The following is a 20,757-nucleotide window of genomic DNA, read 5'->3' as shown; positions in this document are numbered from 1 at the left end:
GCAACATAAAAACCAAACATCAAACTTACAAGAAAATCCATATTCATTCTGGGTTCTCTGTTCGGTTGAAATAGGATAAATGAAACCTTGAAAAGAAACAAAAAAAATGAAACAAAAATAGGAACAAAATCAAATTAATGAGAGAAACAAAACGAGAAGCATGAAAAAAATGGTTAATTAAAAGAAAAGGAATAGAATCCTGTGTTCCTTTAAAATTCTGGTTCAGTGCAGAATTGTGATTTTGCATCTCTTGTCTGCTCTGGAGTCTCAGGGAGAATTAATAAGCAGGCAGATTGAATTTCAGAGCAAAAACTGGTCTCGAGTCACTAACTTTGGAGTGCTTAAAGTCTTCCTTTTATTGAGCATAAACTCTAATGGATCTAATTTATTTCAGACATCAAGGGTCATTAGCATAAGGAAAATCTTTTTTTCCTTATCCCTGCCATATGCTTTAATTCCCAGGACATATTCAGTAAGGCTCTAAACAGTTTTTTTTTCTTTTTTATTTAATCATAACAGCTTGCTCTTGGCCTAATAGAACGAAAGAAGACCTGTCATCATTGGTCAAAGGTTAAATACCCATTTACTGCCCTGAGCCAAGACTACCTCTCCCCACTCCATCTCAAATCCACTTTTTGGATTTTTTGTTGTTTCCTGCCCCCTCCATTTAATAGGAATCCAATAGGTTTTACCCAGGGACTGGGCAGTTTGTCAATGCAATGGAAACTGGATGCTTTTTATTTGAAATCACTCAAAAATCAATAGGGCCTAGAGGTTATAAGGTTATTTATTTTAGGTCTCTATAGGAATGGTGTAAATTGGGCAAAATAAAAACCTCATCTCAACAGTAAATGCAGAAATAACACTAGCAATTTTTTCTTTCGTTTTAGTTTATTCCAAGGTAGGACACTGAAAGTAACAATAGGAATAATTGGGAGAAACCATTTTAAAAATATGGAACACAAACTTTTTGAAATAAAAATATCTATGGATATTTTAGAAGTGTAACTTATAACTGGCACATGCTGTTTCCTAATATTTAATATGCAGCAACATAGGAGTTAATCAAATGATCCAGCACCATTTGGATTAATCAAATGACGATGAATAAGAAGCATGTGAATTAAACTTTCTTAGCGATACTCAAGGGCAAAAATGTAGAGAATCTGCAAGAATCACAATTAATTGGTTTCAAATTAAAGGTGTGGAATGCTTTAAGATTAAAGGCAACTCTAAATCGTGCCTCAGGTAGGTTTTTTGTAGTTTGCAGAACACTCAGTTCTTACAAGCTATTTACCTATTTGGGGGAACTAATTCCAGAGAAACATGCAGTCCTGCCTTAATGAAAAAGAGGTTTGCTGCAGCACAGACAGGTTTGCTCTGAATTAATCTTTAATGCTTTATTTTAGCGCAATGATTGCAACCTCCAACTCAGTTTTATAAATATTATATTCCTTATTCCAGTGGTCTGAATCCATTATCAGGTTTGATTTTCATTTTTAAACACTTCTCTCTGGTAATAACCTTTTACCATTTGTATTCCGTGAACTCAATAAAAGGACACCTGGGACAGACACAGGCACTAGAGAAAAGGTTATTTATTTTTGAAACCCGAAGACTGAAGACAATGCAAGTTCACTGCTAGGAGAGGAGACCAGATCACTGATACTGTCATTTGGGTAGGGATGATGATAAAAAGATTTATTTTTTTGCAAGTGAGAGGGCCCAGAAGTTAACGTAAAATAGTATATTTGGGGAGGGTGTGATGTTCATCATGAAAATTTTTGATGAAATCAGCGAGGGCCTGCTGAAGCACACAGAAGACCTGTGGCTCATAAAGGGGGAGAGAGGCCTGTCTCCAGAGGGACAGAACGTGGTCCGACATTTCTCCCTGGGAAGCAGCTCTGGGGTTTCCCTGACTTTTATTGTAATTCCCGACAGAATACCTGTTCTTCACAGGCAGACCAAGAAATACTAAAACTAAAAATTGTATAATTTGGTTTCAATCTCAACTTTCCCATATCTACATAGATCTAGACGACTCAAATATTTTTGTGCCTTACGGTACTTATCTGAGGACTACATTTCATTCCACACACAGAATTGAAATCCACCCATTTATTCATTTATTCATTATTTTACAAACACTCTTGAACCCTATTATATGCTGAATTCTATACTAGTCGTAGGGGTACAATGACAAAGGAGATGAGAAAAGTCCTTGTTTTAATTCTAGTTTAACAGAACATAAACAAGTAAACAAAATAACAAATAAGATCATTTCAAATGCTGAAAGTGTCCTTTCAAAAAAATAAAACAAAAGAATGTAATATGATTGGAGATAAAGGGATGGCCAACTTAGGGAATCAGGGAACAATTTTCTGTTGAAACGAAATCTGAGCTGAAGATTGAATAATGAGGAAGAATCAGGAGTGAACAATGTTCCATGAAGATGGATAGTAAAGGCAAGAGTCCCAACATAAAAACAGCGTTGGTTAGAGGGCAGTGAGTCAATGGAAAAAGGGATGCTCAGAGGGGAGGGCAGCAGCCTGATCACGCCTGGTGGTCCATGGTGAGGCATTTGGATTTTATTCTAAATGAAATGCAAATCCTGTGATCAAATGTAATTCTGAAAAGATCCCTTTGGTTTCTCTATAGATAATGGACAGCAAAGCGACAGCATTTTATGGGTGGTTTCTACAACACACAGTTTGGGAGATGTCTATCAGTAGGTGTATCAATATATTTTATGAAGCATTTGCATTTGAGGTTGTTTGAAGATAAAATAAAATAAGATAAAAAGTCTCACTAATAGTTATTCCTCCTAGCCAAATAGGACCAACCTAACCACTGTTATTTTCCTACATGGGAAAATTTAAAACAGACCAGTATTCAATATCCTCACCAGTGGTTCGACATCCTCATTTACTCTGTTACAGGAACACTGATAAAGAGTTTGAGAAGGTAACTCGGTAAAACTTTTTCCATCCTTTTCAAAACACTTCTGGAATGACAGAACTAAAAGATCACTTAGGATGCTGGGAATCAGAAAAGAAGGGGATTACTGTTCCATACCCTAAATGAAGGGAACACAGAATCACTTCCTAGAGTTTGTTTTTACACTTCTCCATCTGATCCCTCTCTCACAGAACCACAGAGGACACCTTCTTCAGCTAATGAGGTGACCCTGCTGAGAGTTGTCCTAGCAATCATGAAAAACAACATCTCTGGCAGAACATGGTGCAAAATAATTGTTTTCAGTGTCACTATCAATAGCCTGGTACATAAGTTAGGGATTTCAGTTAACTTTCCTACTACTTGAAAATAAAGCTGATTGAAAAAGCACCACAGCGATCGGCCAAAGCAGTGAAATTGAGTTTTTTAGTCACGTGGACTTCAGTTTGAATCCTAGCTCTGCCCGTCCTTAACCATGAGAGCTTAGTCAAACTATTACACTTTTCTAAGAACTAGTTTTCTATGTAAGGGGATAGGAATAATCACGTCCATATAGTTGTGGAAAGGATAAATGAGATTTGTAAGGTGTTGGTACATTGCAAGCAGTCAATAAATGACATCTCTATCAATATCATTGTGATGCACAGGATAACTACACTAAGATGCTGAGTTCTTAAGGGATTTTATTTGCAGAGTTGATGCCACCTGTCATTTAATGTAGGACCTTAGGAAATTTGTTTGAAATTCAGGTTCCCTAGGTATTATAGAGACAAGGAGCCCAGTTTTCCTTAGACACCATGAGCAATGCACTCTTCTAAGTACTGTATATTCTTTCACCCTCTCCATTTTAAGAGGTTTATTCCTGTCTTTTGTATCTTCTGGCAAAGGTATAGTGGCATGTTTCAGAAGCAAATTTCCAGCACAAGAATGCAACTTGATGCTAAACTGGTTTCTCAACCAGAACTGGTGTCACTTCGAAAGGGGGGTATTTGCAAATGGGGTAGGGGAGGTGTTCTTTGGTTGTCATAATGATTAGGGGGTTGTTGGTGGCATTTATTGAGTGAAGGCCAAGGTTACTAAATGTCCTGCCATGGGAAGAACCATCTTGCCATGGAAGAACTGTCTGGAACAAACGCGGTTCCATTGATAACTTTCAAAATTACCTCTCTTGGTCTGATGGAAGAAGCATTGGGCACTGGGATCCAGGAATGGTGCAGAACATGTCTCAGCATCTGCAATCAGAGGAAGCCAACCCAGAGCAGTGCTTCTGCTGCAGGAAATGTCTCACACCCTGACTTCTGTCATTGATTGATTGATTCATTCATTCATTTTTATGGTAATGTCAAAGAACATGTATTTTTCAATGGGGAGATTTTGCTGACCTGGGAGAATAGGGATTGGAGGAACTTTGTGGAGAGAAACTTTAAGTAAAGATGTTAACAGTTTGAAAATCAGAGCAAGAGTAGGCTGTCTTAAATAATTAGTGGAAGGCTCCTTTTGTCACAAAGCCATCTCATGATTGCTTAAAACATCATTTTAACAGGTTATCTAGTCCAACCATTTTCAGATGAGGAAACTAAGTTCCAAAGGCAAGAAGCGATATTTTAAAGTTACTAAAAATGTTGAGATTAAAATCTGGTGTCTATATCTCTTATCAGTAAAGCTGATGATATGAAAGCTTTGCATTGTCCAGCCCTGGGTCGCCCCATTCACATTGGTGTTGACTGTAGTTTTGGACTGTTAATATAACAATTTTCTGTCTGATGGTGGTACAGTGACTTGGGAAAGAATAACTTTTTCTAATTTTCACAAGGTCATCCTTTATACTCGCAGTGGAGTTGCCCATATTTTTCAGCTAATGTTCAATTGTTATAAAAAAAATGAAGCCCATGCCCAAGTATCTTAAAAAGGAAAGAGAGCTTTCCTTGGTTTTATACTGAAATAAGTAACAACACGTCATCCCTAAATACATGGCTCATAATTGCGCAGTAATATGCCTTCTTGGTAGGAAATCTCAGGAACAATGCCAGGAACCCAGTGTGAATCTTCATTTCCTCAAATAAACAACAACCACTTTGATTTTTCTAGTCTTTAAAAAAAATATTTTCCTGCCTTATAGATGATAGATAATAGCCAAAAATGATCACACTTTCATGATTATTTTTTAAAAAGATAATACAAGCTGCTTCTATGCCATAGATAATATTTTAATAGGAAAAAATTATCAAGCAAATGTGTCGATATGAGAAATGTCAGAATTTCTGAGCATCATTGGCCAGCGTAAAATTCCTCAAAACCAGTCTATGCCCTCCTAACTTGCAACCCTGCGAATGGTGGAGCGAAAATAGACCAGTGATTAGAATTTCCTACTCGAACCTTTTTGTATCTGCAGAGTAAAGAGCAGGAGCAGAGAATGGTAAAAGGACTTATCTAACATGGCAAAGCTGGTGAAACAGCCATGATGGGGTCAGATCCCAGTTTTTGAGCTAAAGCCCCAACAATCTTTGTAATTATTGTCTGGACATGAATTAGTAGATTTCAATGAGGAGAGACAAGGAAAACATAGAAAAGGGCTTGATATATTCATGGCATACTTTGCCATTTAGTGACTGAATGAGGTAATGCTAATTATTTGGATTATAAAATACCTCTCTATTTGAAACATTATCATTGATATGCACGCAAAAGCTAAAGTAACAGAGTTTTGCCCTTAAATGAAACCACTTCCAAACAGTATCTTTTCTTTTACATATTGGGCAAGTGAAGCGGTGCACCAAACATGGGGATTTCTACTCTAATGTAACACGAGAGCCATGCTAGAAAAATGCTGTTGTTAATGTATGATCATCACACTGCATTTGTCATAAATCCTTACAATAAATAAATATTTAAAAAAGAAACATCGTTTTTCTCAAATGATACCAACAGGAAAGAAGGAATAAACATCAATATTTGGAAGGACACTACCCATAAGAAGAAAATCACATTTTAAAGCAATAAACATGGGCTCTTTCAGTTTTATGCCTCAATTTCTTCCTTTGTAAGACAGTTATTTTTAGGGGATTGTCAAAAGTTCGGTGTGTAAGGTTAGTTTTTGTACTTCCTGAGTTTTATTATATCGAACTCAGGTCAATTTTGCCTCAGCTTGGCCATGTCTAACATAGTAGATGGGAGTCAGAAGCAACTTATGCCAGGTCCTAAGGTCAGCTTATTAGGTGGAAAGTGAATAAAATTAAAATTACATCTGTAATTCCTTTAAAATAAAATATATGTGATTTTTATGTCCACTAAAGTTTGAGAACCACTGAGCCACATTTAAGGAATGCCTAAAAGGAAAATCTTAATATCTGGGAATTAAAACTCTCTTTGTTTAGATTAGCTATCACATTCCCAAACAAAAGGGAGATAGGTAGAGTTTTATAAAGTGTTCTTGCTTGCCTTCAAGGTTTACTCAATATTTCAATATGGAGCTGCTTCTATTACCTTAATACATGTAAATAGATTTTATGATATTGTGAGAATTCAATAAAGTATAAGATAATTTATATCTTATAGGGTGGTTAGAATATAAATTATGACGATATTGTATAACTCAATTATAGTTTATAAAAGAAATAAATGTGTTCTATAAAAGTATGTGTTTGTATATTATCAGGTTTTGGGTTCATTTTAGTCATATTTATCTATCTGAAGTATACTAGACAACTTCAAAAGATCCGTCCTCATTTTTAGTATCTTAACATTAGAAGAATCTCTATTCTGAATGGATTTCTCCCTCTCCTCAATCTGGCTGCTTGGTCTTTTTTTTTTGCCTGTGACTTTACCTTAAGCCAAAATATGGGATTTTTCTTACCCCTGATTACATTTCTCCTGATGCATATGTTCCTATTAAAAACCTCAAGGTCCATTCAAAATAAACATGTCCAGGTTTTGTTATTTTCGTTTTCAGTCAGTTCTTATCTAGCAAGCCCATCAAGACAGCACTAATGATGTCAAAGGTCAGGTCTGTCAAAGACACTCAGGTCATTTATTATAATTTACCACTCTTCTGAGGGTTTATATATTGACAGGGGCTTAAGAACCTCCAAATAAATGAACACATAAATTCTAGGACATGACAACAAAAATTGAAAATGACATTTGCTTATCACTGATGTCAGTTATCAAAACTGTTGCGGTAATTTGAGCTCCAGCCTTCACAGGACAACCAGGCATCCTCACTACACAGATGCACAGCTCTGCTCCCGACAGCAACAGCCATACCCTCTGAAAATGAATCGCAGGGAATTCGCATCTCAGGAAGTAAAAGTCTTATCTTGTGACTCACAGGAGATGAAGAATCAATGTCCGAAATTTAGCTCAACAGTTGAGTAAACTCAAACCCACAGATCAGCTGCCCAAGTGTTTTTAGTGCAGGAGACTCTATCTCCATCAATGCTCCTTAAGAAGAACTATCAAACCCAAAGGCAATGACATTGTAATCCCTGGTAGTAAAGACACCTGAGAGAAAAATGACAGGAGGCTGATTTCTAGCATATATCACCACATCTGCTAGATTTTTAGGCAAAAAGGAAACCTAATTGAAAGCTCTGGCCCTGCACCTATGTGATGTGGAAGGAGTCCACACTGTACTGTGGTTGTGAAAAGTGGCATGTTGCTTGAACCCCTAGCAGCTTCCTTTCCATCACAGAAGTTGAAGACCTTGCATTTGTCCTCTTATACTAATCCGTGTGGGGACTCATTGGTGTGTAGCAAGTCTCTGTGGGCTACAGTTTCTAACCACATCCCTGCTTTCAAAAGCAGGAAAATGTTTTACCAGAAAGGAAAAAAGCAAAAGCAAACCGCACTTATTATACCGGAGACAGCAGAGCACTGTGTTGGGCAGCCAGTCCACGTACAGAATATTTATTTGCCAGCTGGGACACTATGCCTATCAAAGACTCTACACACATAGCTATGACATCAACTTCTTCCAAAGTAGAGATAAAAGCGCTCACTGTCTGACACTCACAATTATGGACTCCCTATCAAACTGCTGTGTTGACAAGAATTTCACTGGAAACTGGCTAGCACCTTCTCACATGCCGGCTACTGTGGTTATAAACACATCATTCGAAAGTCAAGAAAAGACTATTTGTAAGGTAAATGATTTCCTCACGTTAAAGGCACCTGGGACTCCGGAGGCCCCGATATGCAGTGTGTCCACAACACAATTTACACACAGAATTCTGCCACTTCCTCTGTACGTGAGAATTAATGGAAGAGCTGTGTGACATGTAAATTTTTTAATGAGTACAAAGTGCTAAATTTGCAGACTGCAGAACATTTTAATTTCCCAACGTCAAGAAGTTCACTGATGCAGACACAAATTCAGGCAGTTCTTGTTTGTAAATTGCAATTTTTAATTTGTGTGCCATGACGTCAACCCTCTTCAGCAAGAAGGAATAATTCTGAATTCAGATTTGAACTGTTACATATTGCTGTATGGGACTCCGATCTTCAAACGGGACTGAAAATTGAAGTTCATAGGAATGGCAGCAGTCATGTACTAATCTAATTGCGTGTATTCATCAATATATATAAAGCACCATTTCTGGACTAAGCCACGTATATACAGTCCTTGGATTGCTATTTACAAGAGGGAAAAGTAGGCATGGATTAAAACATTATATGCCAACCATGACAAAGTAGATCTTACTACAAATTCATTATGGAGAGTATAAAAATTAAAAGTTGTCAGGTCTTGGTAATGCCATTGTATTTCAACATAAAAGGTAAATGTGCTTATTGGCTTAGCATTTTGGAGATTGTCCTAAGTGCTTTTTTCTTCTGTATCTTTTTCTATTTATGTCTAGTGTTTTCTCTCTCTCCCTCCCTCCCTTCCCCCGCCCCCAATGCCTGAACCATTTTATGTAAATCCTATTTCAAAACTACATGGCAAACTAATATAGGGACTATTTTCATATAATTTTAGGAATGGAATAAAGAAACCTAAATGGATACACAATACAATGAACCTTTCATTACTGCATTCTGAATAAGATGTATTATTCTGTAGTATTAAGTAAAAACAGTTAATCTGTTATTAATGTTAAGTTTTTCATATCAGACACATCAGACAGATGTGTTTAGCTATTTTCAATAATGAAAAAACACTCCAAGTCAATCTATATGCATTTTTGTTCAATGCAATCCATATCTCTTAGCATACCAAAAGACTCCAGTTTTTAAATTGTTTTTTAAGTTAACAATGTGCAAAAATGCCCAACTTCTTTCTGGGACATTAAGTGACTGATGGTTTTTAGTTAATCTTTAATAATGCATTCTAGTGAAAAAAACACCAAGTTCTAGAAGGTGGTGTCTCCAGTGTAGGAACTACTTTTTCAGGCCAACGATGATATATCCAGTGTAATATATATATATATATATATATATATATATATATATATATATATATATATATATATGACATATATGACACTTCAATATCAACTAATGTATATGAATGGTCTAAAAAATTTAGTGGAGCTAATTAAATTGCTTAAAGACCACGACCTTGTTTCACAAATTAAATTACACAGCATCACGTAATGAATCCAATTTATCAAAGAGTTTAATGATAAGTATGTTTGCAAGCGTACATAATAGGCAACTGGGAAATAGTGCAAAACTATAATTCAGTTCCAAATCTCCACGTCTTCAAAATCCTTTTATATACACAATTAATTTACTGGCTGTAAGTTACTTTTGTCACTGAGGGTTTTATACAACTAGGGCTTTCTTTATGCAAGTATTTGTGCAAATACTTTTTTTGGTAATCTAATTTAAATCTAATCTAATAATTTGAATCAATGTGACCAAATTCCCAGGATGTGTTAGTGATTTTGCTACATTTCAAATCCCTAGACTCCAGTGAATAAGATATACAGTTGTTTCAGCCAATCTTCAGCATTTCTCTTCCAAAAAGTCATTTACAATTATAAACATAAAGAAATATTAAATATAAGGAATTTGGAGAATAGAATGCATATTGAAAAAGAAAAATAACTAATCTCACAAACACAAATGCATAAATTTCATTCATCTTTTTCTAAAGCTCACTTTTCCATACTTATGACTAAATGCATCTATAAATCTATATTCTGCTTTTCATGTTAAAAACATAAATCATCATAAATATTTTAGTGGTTATATGCTATCCCACCTTGTGGAGGAAGCATGTAATACTTAACCATTTCTCTAATATTGGGCTTTGGACTTTGCATTTTTTTACAATAAAATACAAAGAATATGACATATTTGGCATACATCTTTTTAGGTCTTCATATTAACTACCTAAAATGTATTCACTGAAGTAGGGTTACGGGGTCAAAGGATAAGAACACTTTTAAACCTCTTGGCTCATATTGTCAAATCACCTCCCCAAGTTGTAAAAATTTATATCCCTATTAGCAAAATATAAGAAATTCTACTCTACTGCACATCTGCTAACATGTAGCATTATATCTTTTAAATATTAAATAATTTTGTAAGTAACCCTCAAAGCCTTTTAAAAATTTCAGTTGGCATTCAGGAAATACCTGGATTTCTAAGACATCTTACACAAAAAAAACTAATAGGCTGTTAAACAATTTAGAAAAGTTTTGATTAAATATCCAATGAAAAATTAAACATTCTAAAAACTATAAAGTCTAAGAAAAGCAAAAATCTAAATTAAAACTATGAGCACACACAATCTCTAATATGTGTTACTTAGGCATAATGGGAAATGGAATCGAATTAAGGATGGCCCAGTCAGATAGTCAAAGCCATTAACTGGACATTTTAAAATAAAAATTGAACTATATTGTAAGTTCCACTTCTTAACTTTCAATCCTCTATAATTATGATTTAAGTATGTCTCTCATAAACACTATAAAACTGGATTTTTTTCCTCATAATTTTGTATTTCCTTTAACAGGTAAATTTAGTTCATTTACATTATTATCCTTGATATATGATGATCCCTGATGTATACCATCTTATTTACTATTTTTCATTTACCATATTTTTCTTCTTTCTTTATTGTTCCTGACCTGCCCTTTAACTCTTATTTTGAATTTATGCGTTCAACTTTTATGTGTAGTCAGTCTTAACATTTTAACTGGAACACTTGAATCAGTAAAGTCTAGTACAAATCGTATTACTGTTCTTTTCATGAACAATACATGGAAATTAGGAAAATTTCACTCAGATCACACCTTCCCATATTCTGTTACTGTTGTTCATAATTTAATTTCATCTTATTTTCAACTGCCTTTTAAATGGTTTCTCTTTTTTCAAAAGAATCAATTTTTATAGTTTTGGTAGTATATTAGTGAGAGTTAATGAGTAGTAGGTCCCCTCTTTCTTGATTGTTTCAAATTTTAAATTTTGCTCTCTTTAGTAATAAATTTTTGATTTTATAGAATCACTCCCTTTATCTGTTTTCCTGTATTCTGAGAAGTTTCATGAGTTCTGCATTCTATTTTACTAATTTTCTCTTTAACTTTTTCTAAAGCTCTCTATGATCTGATCTGATTTTTAGTCTTCCACCGAGTTTTAGTTTTCGATTATCATGTTTATAATTCTAGACATTTCATTTGATTTTTCCCCAAATCTATCTGCTCTTTTTACAGCATTCTATTCTTTCATTTATGCTTATATTCCTTTTACACATACTGTTTGTCTTTTTATTTTGATTGATTTTATAGTCTCATTCAGATTGCTCTATGAGTCTCTGTTATGAGAGTGCTAACTCACTATTATTATGTTGCTGGCTCTCCCTTACAGCAGACTGTGTTCCCCTGGGTGATATGAAACTGTATTAGAAGCTCATTTTCAGGAGTAGGCTATTTTTATCATAGACCAATACACTTGGGTTGTGGAAAGCACTCTAGAGAATGGCTTGCTGTTTGTTTCTGGTGATACCCCAGAAGTTTTACCAATTATGTAAATTACACATCTTTCGGGGGTTTTTTTTGCTCCCTGTACTGTATTTTAGACTCCATACCAGAGCTGGGTTTAGGATTGTGGTTTTATTATAGGTTTTATTTAAGGGAAGGCTTCACTTTTCTTTCTTCTACCATGAATTTTCCTGTGGCTTCCCTAGCTTGGTTGATGAAATTTTTCTAGTTATTTTTCATGGTGGGGTAGGCATTTATGAGACCCAGCTTTACTCAGGGCTCTTGCTTCCAGCTCTCAGCGTCAGGCTTTTGCAAATCCAGGGCTTCTGCCTCTGTGCCAAAGCTGAAACTCTAACTCCCAACCCCTACAGCCATGTGTAGTGAGGATATATCTTATATCCCACAGCAAGGTCCAATGCCCCTCTTGGTTATTCTGCTGTCCACTCAGACAGTTATCGTTCTAGATTTAAGTTCCTACCTCATTTCTGGCACTTGAGGATTTCCCTCTTTCTCTTGAACTTGATTTATCCTCTCTCTCTCTCTCTCTCTCTCTCTCTCTCTCTCTCTCTCTCTCTCTCTCTCTCTCTCTCTCATACACACTCCATATGTGTGTATGTTTTTTACATTTTAATATTTTATCCAATATGTCTACATATCTTAAGTCAAAGGAGTTTATAATTTTGTAATGATGGAGATGGTTAAGGAAGAAATGTGTCTGAATATGGTTGTTTTGAACAAGTTAGTGAATAAGCATTGATAGTCCTATTTTCTATATATTTCAATTGTATTGCTTTTAAGTACCAACGTGGCTTTTAAAATATACTGCACTACATTATCAGGTAACTTGGAATTCTACTGACATCGTTATGACCTCTGAATTTCTCCTCCCTCGCAGCATGTCTATATTTACATCAGGATCATTTGTAGATAATTTCAAATGGATGCAGAGGTTGTGTTGCATACCTGTAGGCTAGCTTTATTTTGAGATAATATTGCAATATTGATGAAGAACTATTTATTAATGCATTGAAGACACAATTCTCCTCAAGTAAATACATGTTAAATGACAATTCTTAACCATCAATTGCAACTTTCTGGCTGTCTTTTCTATTTCCATTCTTTTTCTTAATACAGACCTGTCCCTCTTGAAAGCTTGGTACTTTCACTACTAAAAAATCTTTTTTTGTTTTCCAAAATAAAGGTCAAGAGCAATATTATTTTTTGGCAAGACTCTGGCAACCATGTTATACCAAAAACACCCTGCTTACTAGGAAAACAGTTACTATGGCTTTCACTATATAATACTACAGTTAAACAGTACAGAAATATCTCTGTGTTTTTTATCACCGAGGAAATCAATAGTAGTACAGTCTACAATTCTCAGTTGCACTAGAGTAGATTTAGGAGGGCAGATGAAGGAATTTATTGACTTAGCAGGGGCTGTTACTATAGCAAATCAGAATTGTAAAAGAGAATAGCTTTTTAACTGACTGATTTTAATCCAAACATCCAAATGTTTCAGCCTAACAAGGACTTGGTAAAAAAAATAAACAAATAAAAACAAACAACAAACAACCCCTCCTGTAGCCTCATTCCCTTTTTTTATGTACACAAATGCTTCATGCCATCATTATTGGCAAATATGCAACCATAAGAAAGGATTCTATTAATGCTGTCAGAAATAAGCTAGACGCTAAGGGAATGCTGTCATGAAAGTCTTAACTTGAATATTTTATGTTTGTATTTGATAAATGTCATAATTTAAAATGTGTCATTTGTGTAACTAATTAAAGGCCTAGTGTTCCATCTTGCAGCATTGCAGTATTTGTTAAATAGGTTACTTTGGGAATTTTTAAATATGCACAATAGAAGCAGTAAGCATTAAATCACCCAAAGTTGATATATAATATTGAGAGAGGGGAGAAGGGAGTGAGGGAGTTGGGGGGTAGTGGAGTGGGCGAAGAAGGGTACTTCAAATAGTGCTATTTTTTGATCACTTGAATCAATTTGTCAAACACTAAAGGAAGAATGCTAAGTTATAAAAATGTTAAAAGAATAACTTGCATGTGTATGTTTTTATTTTAATTCTTACTCAAACTTACACCTAAAGGAACAAAACTTGTATCTCTGGATAAATGGTTAGTAAAAGCTGTATTCTTTTTATTCTTGTATTTAAGGTACAAACTTAGTGGGATGCACAGTAGCAGTCCCAAAATCATACCTAGAAGCTGTGCTTTTTACGCTCAGCAGTAACCCATTCTCAAGAATGCAACCTACCGGGAATAGAAAAACTAAAGGTCTATTGGGTTTTTTATTCTGTGTCAGCAACTTAATTACTTATTTGTATTTTAAATAAGGTTTCTTTTTAAAGGCCCCTGTGTGTATAAACTCTGGAATAGAATTTCAAAAACATGGTGAAAATAAAATATTTTGTTGTTAAATGACAAGTACAAATGCTTCTACACAAATATATTTGGTTGCTTGTATTCCACAAGCAATTTGTAATGTGTTGTAAGAAATGTCAACATTTGGCCACCATTAGGTAAGATGCAAAGACAGTACATTGTTTGATCCATTCATCTGTGTAGGTGTGATTTCAGAAAAATTCTTAGTACCTTAATACATGGTCATGAAAGAGATGGTAAATTTTGTACATCTAAGGGCTCCTCAATAAAGAGGTAAGAGTTCACAGGTATGAAAATCAAACAACCATCTCATTAAGAAAACCTAAGGAACAAAGCCATGAAAAATGGGGAATGTTTAGCTTAAAGCACCCATTATATTCCTGAGCCAATCTTCTATACCCATTTTTAAAATTTATGTTTTAACATTATTTCCTCTAAGTAAACATAATTTTTAACAAATCCCAGCATTTTCGATGAGTTGTAAAGATGATTCCGCTAAACACTTGTAAATTGGTAAATCTACCTGCAGAAATGTTTCCTGTCCTTACATGCATATATTACATACCCCATGGTCATGAATTAGGAATAAATAGCTTACTTTTTGGAAATATGTGACCTATGAGAAGGTGAAGGCTCCCTTTTGTGCACTAATAAAACTGAGTAGTGGTTGCCTGTTCTGGAAAGGATGACAGCCCCTCTATGGAAATGACTAAATCATTCTTTGCTCCTAGGAAAGCAATACTGTGCAATCATTTGTTAACTGGACATAGTTATTATTCCTTCTGGTTTCTGAAAGTTTACTATTTTCAATTTTGGTAGAGAGCTAAGATATTGGTATATTATTGCATTTTTTGTTGTTCAAATAATTTTTAATTTCTAGTATTCCCTTTGAAGAAATCTAAATGGTAACATCTCAGACTCCCTGTGTCTGTCGTTTGCTCAAATAGACTTACTCTGCATGCAAAGCCCATCAGTGCAGTTCTTGGATTGCAAGACCAGACCATCGCAGTCCTTGCCTCCGTTCTTGGGGGCTGGCGCTGTGCACTCCCTCCTGCGCCAGTGTGTGCACTCCGTCCCACAAGTAGACCACTTGCTCCAGGAGGTCCACCTGCCATCCACTACCACAGAGAAAAACCCAGCATCAGGTCAAAGGGAGAAGGCGCCTCTTGAGAGCAGAGGGTAACAGAGCTCATGTATAAAAACTAAACAAAACAAACTGGAGAAAATTCCCCACTAAGGACCACACTCATTTCGACTACTAGAAGTAGAGCGTGCTCTGCATACATCCGCGAGGCTCCGTGAACTCTCCGCACGAACTGTGAGACTCTCCTCACTGACAAAGCAAGGGAAGATTAATGGGACACACAGAAACCGAAGTTGTCACTAAGCTACATAAAAATAAATCATGGTGCTGCCCTTTTCCTATTAAATAGGAAACTTCTAGATTTTGTATTGAAAATTGGGGGATTCTTCTTAGATCCAAGATTTCTTCATGCATCATGTCATGTGGGTGGTGCAAGTAAACCTATGTGGGGATAAGGAGAAGAGGTTGGTAGAGTGGGGAAGAAATCTACCTATCTATCTATCATCTATCTATCTATCTATCTATCTATCTATCCATCTATCTATCATCTATCATCTGTCTATCATCTGCCTGTGTCCTATATATGTATTTGATTTTATATTTTCATCTAGGCTAGTTGATTCTAATGAGATTTTCTTTAATGGTTTCTTGAAAAAACTATATTATTTTCCATTTATTATTTGATGATTCCATTCCACTATTTTATGATGTACAAATTTCTATTTTTATTTTAAAAATACATTGAGTCACATTCCCATTCCCAATATCTTGTTGTGATTCAATCACAGAATTGACTCACTGTCTTCCTAATTTGGGTGGTTGGCTTGTTAGTAATTTCAATAATTGAGCTGTGATGTTTCTGTTACAAAAAAATGACTTCAATCCTAATCTGAAAAAAATACATAGTAAATTTCACTAAGGTCATATTTTAAAATGCAGTCTTTAAAGGTTCTTACATTATAGGATAAAAATATTGATCAGAGTTAAGTTTTTTAAAATTTTCCCTGAAATACATAAATAATTATGATTAACTAGAATTCAATGTAAAACAATGTTAAATATAATTTATTGAACATCTAATATACATAGCATCTTATACTTGCATATTGATAGAAATTATATCAATTTTAATAGCCTACTGTATGATTTCATTTCAAATTATTGTGTAAATATATTTTGCATATTACATATAGAGATATAAACATGCCCACATGAAAAAAGTGTTGAAAGCATTAATATTTCAATCATACAGAGCGGCTGTGTAAGCAGCTCCTAGCTATCTGGGGAAAAGGCATTTGCATTGACTTAGACCATCCCAAAGTACACACACACACACACACACACACACACACACACACACACACACACTTCTGTTTTAACTCAAAATGCTGAGTGCATTTTTAATTGTGGGAGTCAGCATCTAGATAAAATATAGGAGCGTACAAGATAAAATACCGAAATTCTAAGCTTAGCCAAGTGGCAAAATTTGTTCCATAACTAAAAGCTCTTAAAAGGTTCAGTGTGGGATACTGTTTTGAAATTTGGAAATCAACACAGGAATATATCATATAGATTATGTTTTTCTCTTCAGTTCACTTCTTCAATCCATCTCTGAGAAAGGTTTTATTAAAGAATAAACCAGGCAAACATTAGACAAAATAAAGGGAAGTAAGAAGACTATGAATCTTAATAATGAAATTGACAATATAACAGATAACTCAATGGAGTGCACTAAATTTATGGATTATTTCCAAATAATTTTAGCTTAAGTTTTCAATTTATTGTATAATTATGCATTTTGGTGGGTTTTGGTTTCGGTTTTAACTTTTTTTTTTTTTTTTTTAGCTGAGCTATCCTGCCACCTGTTGGCAGCTCAGTAGCAGCTCAGCTCGGGCCGGGCATTGAACCACTGTTGCTCAGAGCTCAAACTCTTAAGCAAGCTCTTAACCAATGGAGCCACTCGGCTGGCCCTTGATTTTGGTTTTATCTGATATTAATTTCAAATAAGACCTGGTGACAATATGAAATAGCATAGAAAAATGCTCAGAGGCAGAGGGATACAATCTTGGCATAGGTACCATTGCAAATAACTCACAAAACAGGTGACCAACATGAGCAGATAATAAGGAGCTGACTGCATTGTATTTTCAAAATCCATTAGCTCATGTGTCACAAAGCATAGACTTCCTTTTAATTGATTCCAAATGTTTTATTTGTCCTTGCCCAGAAACTGACATCAAATATCAAATGTTTCAGTCTAAAACATTTTTAAAATTTCAGTTCCAATTAATTTCTATGGCTTTCTGGAGATCAAGGGTTGTTATTCCTAAAATGTGTGGCTTTCAATGCTGCTCAAATCCCTTGAATTATAGAACCTGCAATCTGGCTCCAGCAGTTTTGTTTGGTAATAGAGAAGGATTATGTTTATAAGTGTTTAATGTCTTGTTTTGTACTATTTTGCATGTTTAGGTAATAAAGGTAAGTACTCTTTTGGCAAAAAATACTTCATTTCCAAGCAATATAAGCATCAAATGACATGATGGATTTCAATAATGTTTACCACACATTTAGGTCAAGAATAAGGCTTTGTATATATCCCTTAAAACATATTTCTAGAATGGTAGGAGACATTTGGAATGAGAGCACTGGTTTATTTACCTGGGCATAATGTGGTACAGGCTATTTTCTGCACGCTCTGCCCTTCACAGAAGGCACCACCATTAAGTGGCGCTGGGTTGGTGCAGGTCCTCGTGCGTTTCTGATACCCTCGTCCACAGCGGCTATTGCACACAGACCACTCTGTCCAAGTGGACCAGCCACCATTTACTAGACGGAGGTAAATAATAAAACGTGCATTAAACAGATGTACATGTACACACAGACACACAAACCACACATAGCACATAAACAAAAAGTTATCTCCCGCGTGACCATAAAACATCTAACATTTCAAAGCCACGAGAGACAATGGACATCATTTCATTCAAAGTTTCATTGCAGAGCTGAAGAATCTAAGCACAGAGATAAATAAAATGAATTACCAGTATTTACTCATCTACTTAAAAAAGTAAGTAGGACTGTGTTCTCTTTTTCTTGGCCAGTGTTCTTAAAAAAAAAATCCCCTTACCTAATCAAGCTCCAAATATTACAATTGACAGCTTATCTCAAATAATAAATGTTTACATCTTTATGCCGAGGCTGTAAGTGGATCAGAAACATGGGAACTGAATAAAATCATTCCGCCTTTTCTCAACAGATGATTGATTATTTTTCTTCAGTATATGTAAACTTTACAACCTGTCAAGGATTTTTAGCCAGTTTTATTAACTAACCATTGAAACTGGTGAAGAAATAAAGTCTTACATTGCTAGATTTTAAACTAATTGAATAGCTATTTGATTGAATTGGCAATTAGTTGATGTAATTGAAATGGACATGTATTTTGTGTATAAAGGCTAATTATGGTGTTTTATGGAGATGTCAATATAGGTGAGATTATAAAACCCACACTCTAACACTGTTCATTATTTACCTCTGGAAATCTCACTCAAGAAAACACTGATGTATTCTAGTATTTCAATAATGTGAGTCTATAAAATTATTGTACTTAAGCAATTTCTAGCAAAAATTATTTGCTTGTAGTTAAGACATGACAAAACTAACATATGCATATGCCTCCTGGTAGTAAAAAAGAGTCTTAGCCATTCAAGGAACCCAAACCTTATATGTGCACATATCATATGCCCAACATCACCTTTTCTAGAAACCCATGTAATAGGAAATAATCATGAATGTGTTATGTACACAGACTCAGACAAGAGTACTTTTCACAGCAATTATTCTTTTATACAGAGATAAATAATTGAAAACAACTATAATGTCCAACAATAGGAAAACAATAAACCACGTATGTTCATGTGATTTACTCCTAGGTAGCCATTAAAAATGATGCTGTAGAATCATATTTAATAATAGATGAACATCTCAACATTATGTTTTAAGTAAAAACATATATTTATATCCCATATTTTAAAGTCCTATCTATGTATAGAAAATATCAGTAGTATATTTCTAAAGCTATTTCTGGATGACAAAATGACAAGATTATAGGTATTTTCTTCTTTAACCATTTCTGTGCTTTCCAAATTTTCTGTAATGGATATATATTTGCAATCTAAAAACAGCACTAACTAAAATAAAATAAATAGATACAACTGACTCGAAACTGAAAAACTGGTTAGATGTATCTTTTTCTGTGGGCTTCTGGTGAGCCCAACCTGTGAGCCTTGGACAACTCATTTTCTGAGGCTGTGAAAAGAACAAGGAGACAGTCGATAGGTAGTGTCTCAGTTAGTGTTCCAAAAGGCAACTTAACCTGCTCCACTAGACAAAACTCCAAATGTTGTGGAATTGTCAGTATAAATTGCTGACTAGCACACTGGCAAACTGATATTTGGGGTTATAGTATACATGTGTTGCTTTGCTAGGATTTTAATGAGAAATGAATAATCATAAACTTTTAGAGAAAAAAAAGTCTTTGAAGACCCTAGGCTTATTTCCTCATTTTATGAAGAAGGTGACAAGGGCTCCAAGCATCCTGGTTAAGTGACCAACTGAGCGTCATTTAGTGGCAGAATGAGTCATAGAACACAAGACTCTGACCCCTAGTCCCATGACATTTTCTGAACTCAAAATGCTTGTTACTTATGTTTGATTCTACCTGAAGACAATGTTTGGTTTGTAATTAGTGACTACTTGTGGCTATTGATTGTAATTATTGGATATGGAAACTATGGTCTATATAGGAAAAGAGATTTACATGTGTATTAAACATCTGTATAACACATCTATACAGAGCCTGCCTTCATTAGTTATTTATAATTGGTATGTGCTGTAATGTGCCCCATTTCTCTTTTGCATTTTCAAAGCCGTTAACTCATTCAGTTTAGAAAGACAAAAAGTAGGAAATATATCATTGTAACTAAAGAAAGGCAATTGCTTATAATTCAACATAGCCATTATCTTGACTAGGAAACTAAACCTCAGAGTATTTAGAGGATTAAAACAAAATAGTTTGCATCTCTGTGATGGAAATGCGTTTTAAAGCTGTCTAAATTCAGCCTTTGGGGCATCAGAGTGGCTTCTATTCTCAACTACCACATGAGGACACATCCATCAGTATGGTACTTTCTGCTTTAAGTACCAGGAGGCAGATACTTGATAGTAACGATCACTCCTTCACTCATCAAGACATTAAGGCCCCTAGAGTTTATTTAACACTGAAGCAGCCATGAAAATCTTCCTTGCATTCTAAGTAACAGTCATATCATTCAGGAGGGGCATAACCTCAAAATCCTTCCCAGGGTTGTTCAGTTTCCTCAGAGACAAT

The 20,757-nt window shown here is 35.0% G+C and overlaps 1 protein-coding gene across 2 annotated transcripts in view; it reads right to left on the bottom strand.

Moving 5' to 3' along the window:
• UNC5C (unc-5 netrin receptor C) overlaps window positions 1–20,757 on the bottom strand; it is a 395,582-nt gene that overhangs the window by 59,625 nt on the left and 315,200 nt on the right. The window contains exons 6-8 of one of the 2 annotated variants that reach the window (XM_019647543.1): window positions 18,027–18,194; window positions 15,238–15,402; window positions 30–86 (exon numbers count right to left, since the gene is read on the bottom strand). In XM_019647543.1, coding sequence (XP_019503088.1) covers window positions 30–86; window positions 15,238–15,402; window positions 18,027–18,194 — 390 coding nt within the window. The remainder of the gene's footprint in view (window positions 1–29; window positions 87–15,237; window positions 15,403–18,026; window positions 18,195–20,757) is intronic. The other variant, XM_019647544.1, reaches the window with a different exon arrangement.

Source organism: Hipposideros armiger, unplaced genomic scaffold (assembly GCF_001890085.2).
Source record: "Hipposideros armiger isolate ML-2016 unplaced genomic scaffold, ASM189008v1 scaffold_112, whole genome shotgun sequence".
NCBI classification, from domain to species: Eukaryota; Metazoa; Chordata; class Mammalia; order Chiroptera; family Hipposideridae; genus Hipposideros; species Hipposideros armiger.
The sequence above is the reverse complement of the archived record's forward strand: the minus strand, read 5'-3'. Positions and strand labels throughout refer to the sequence as shown.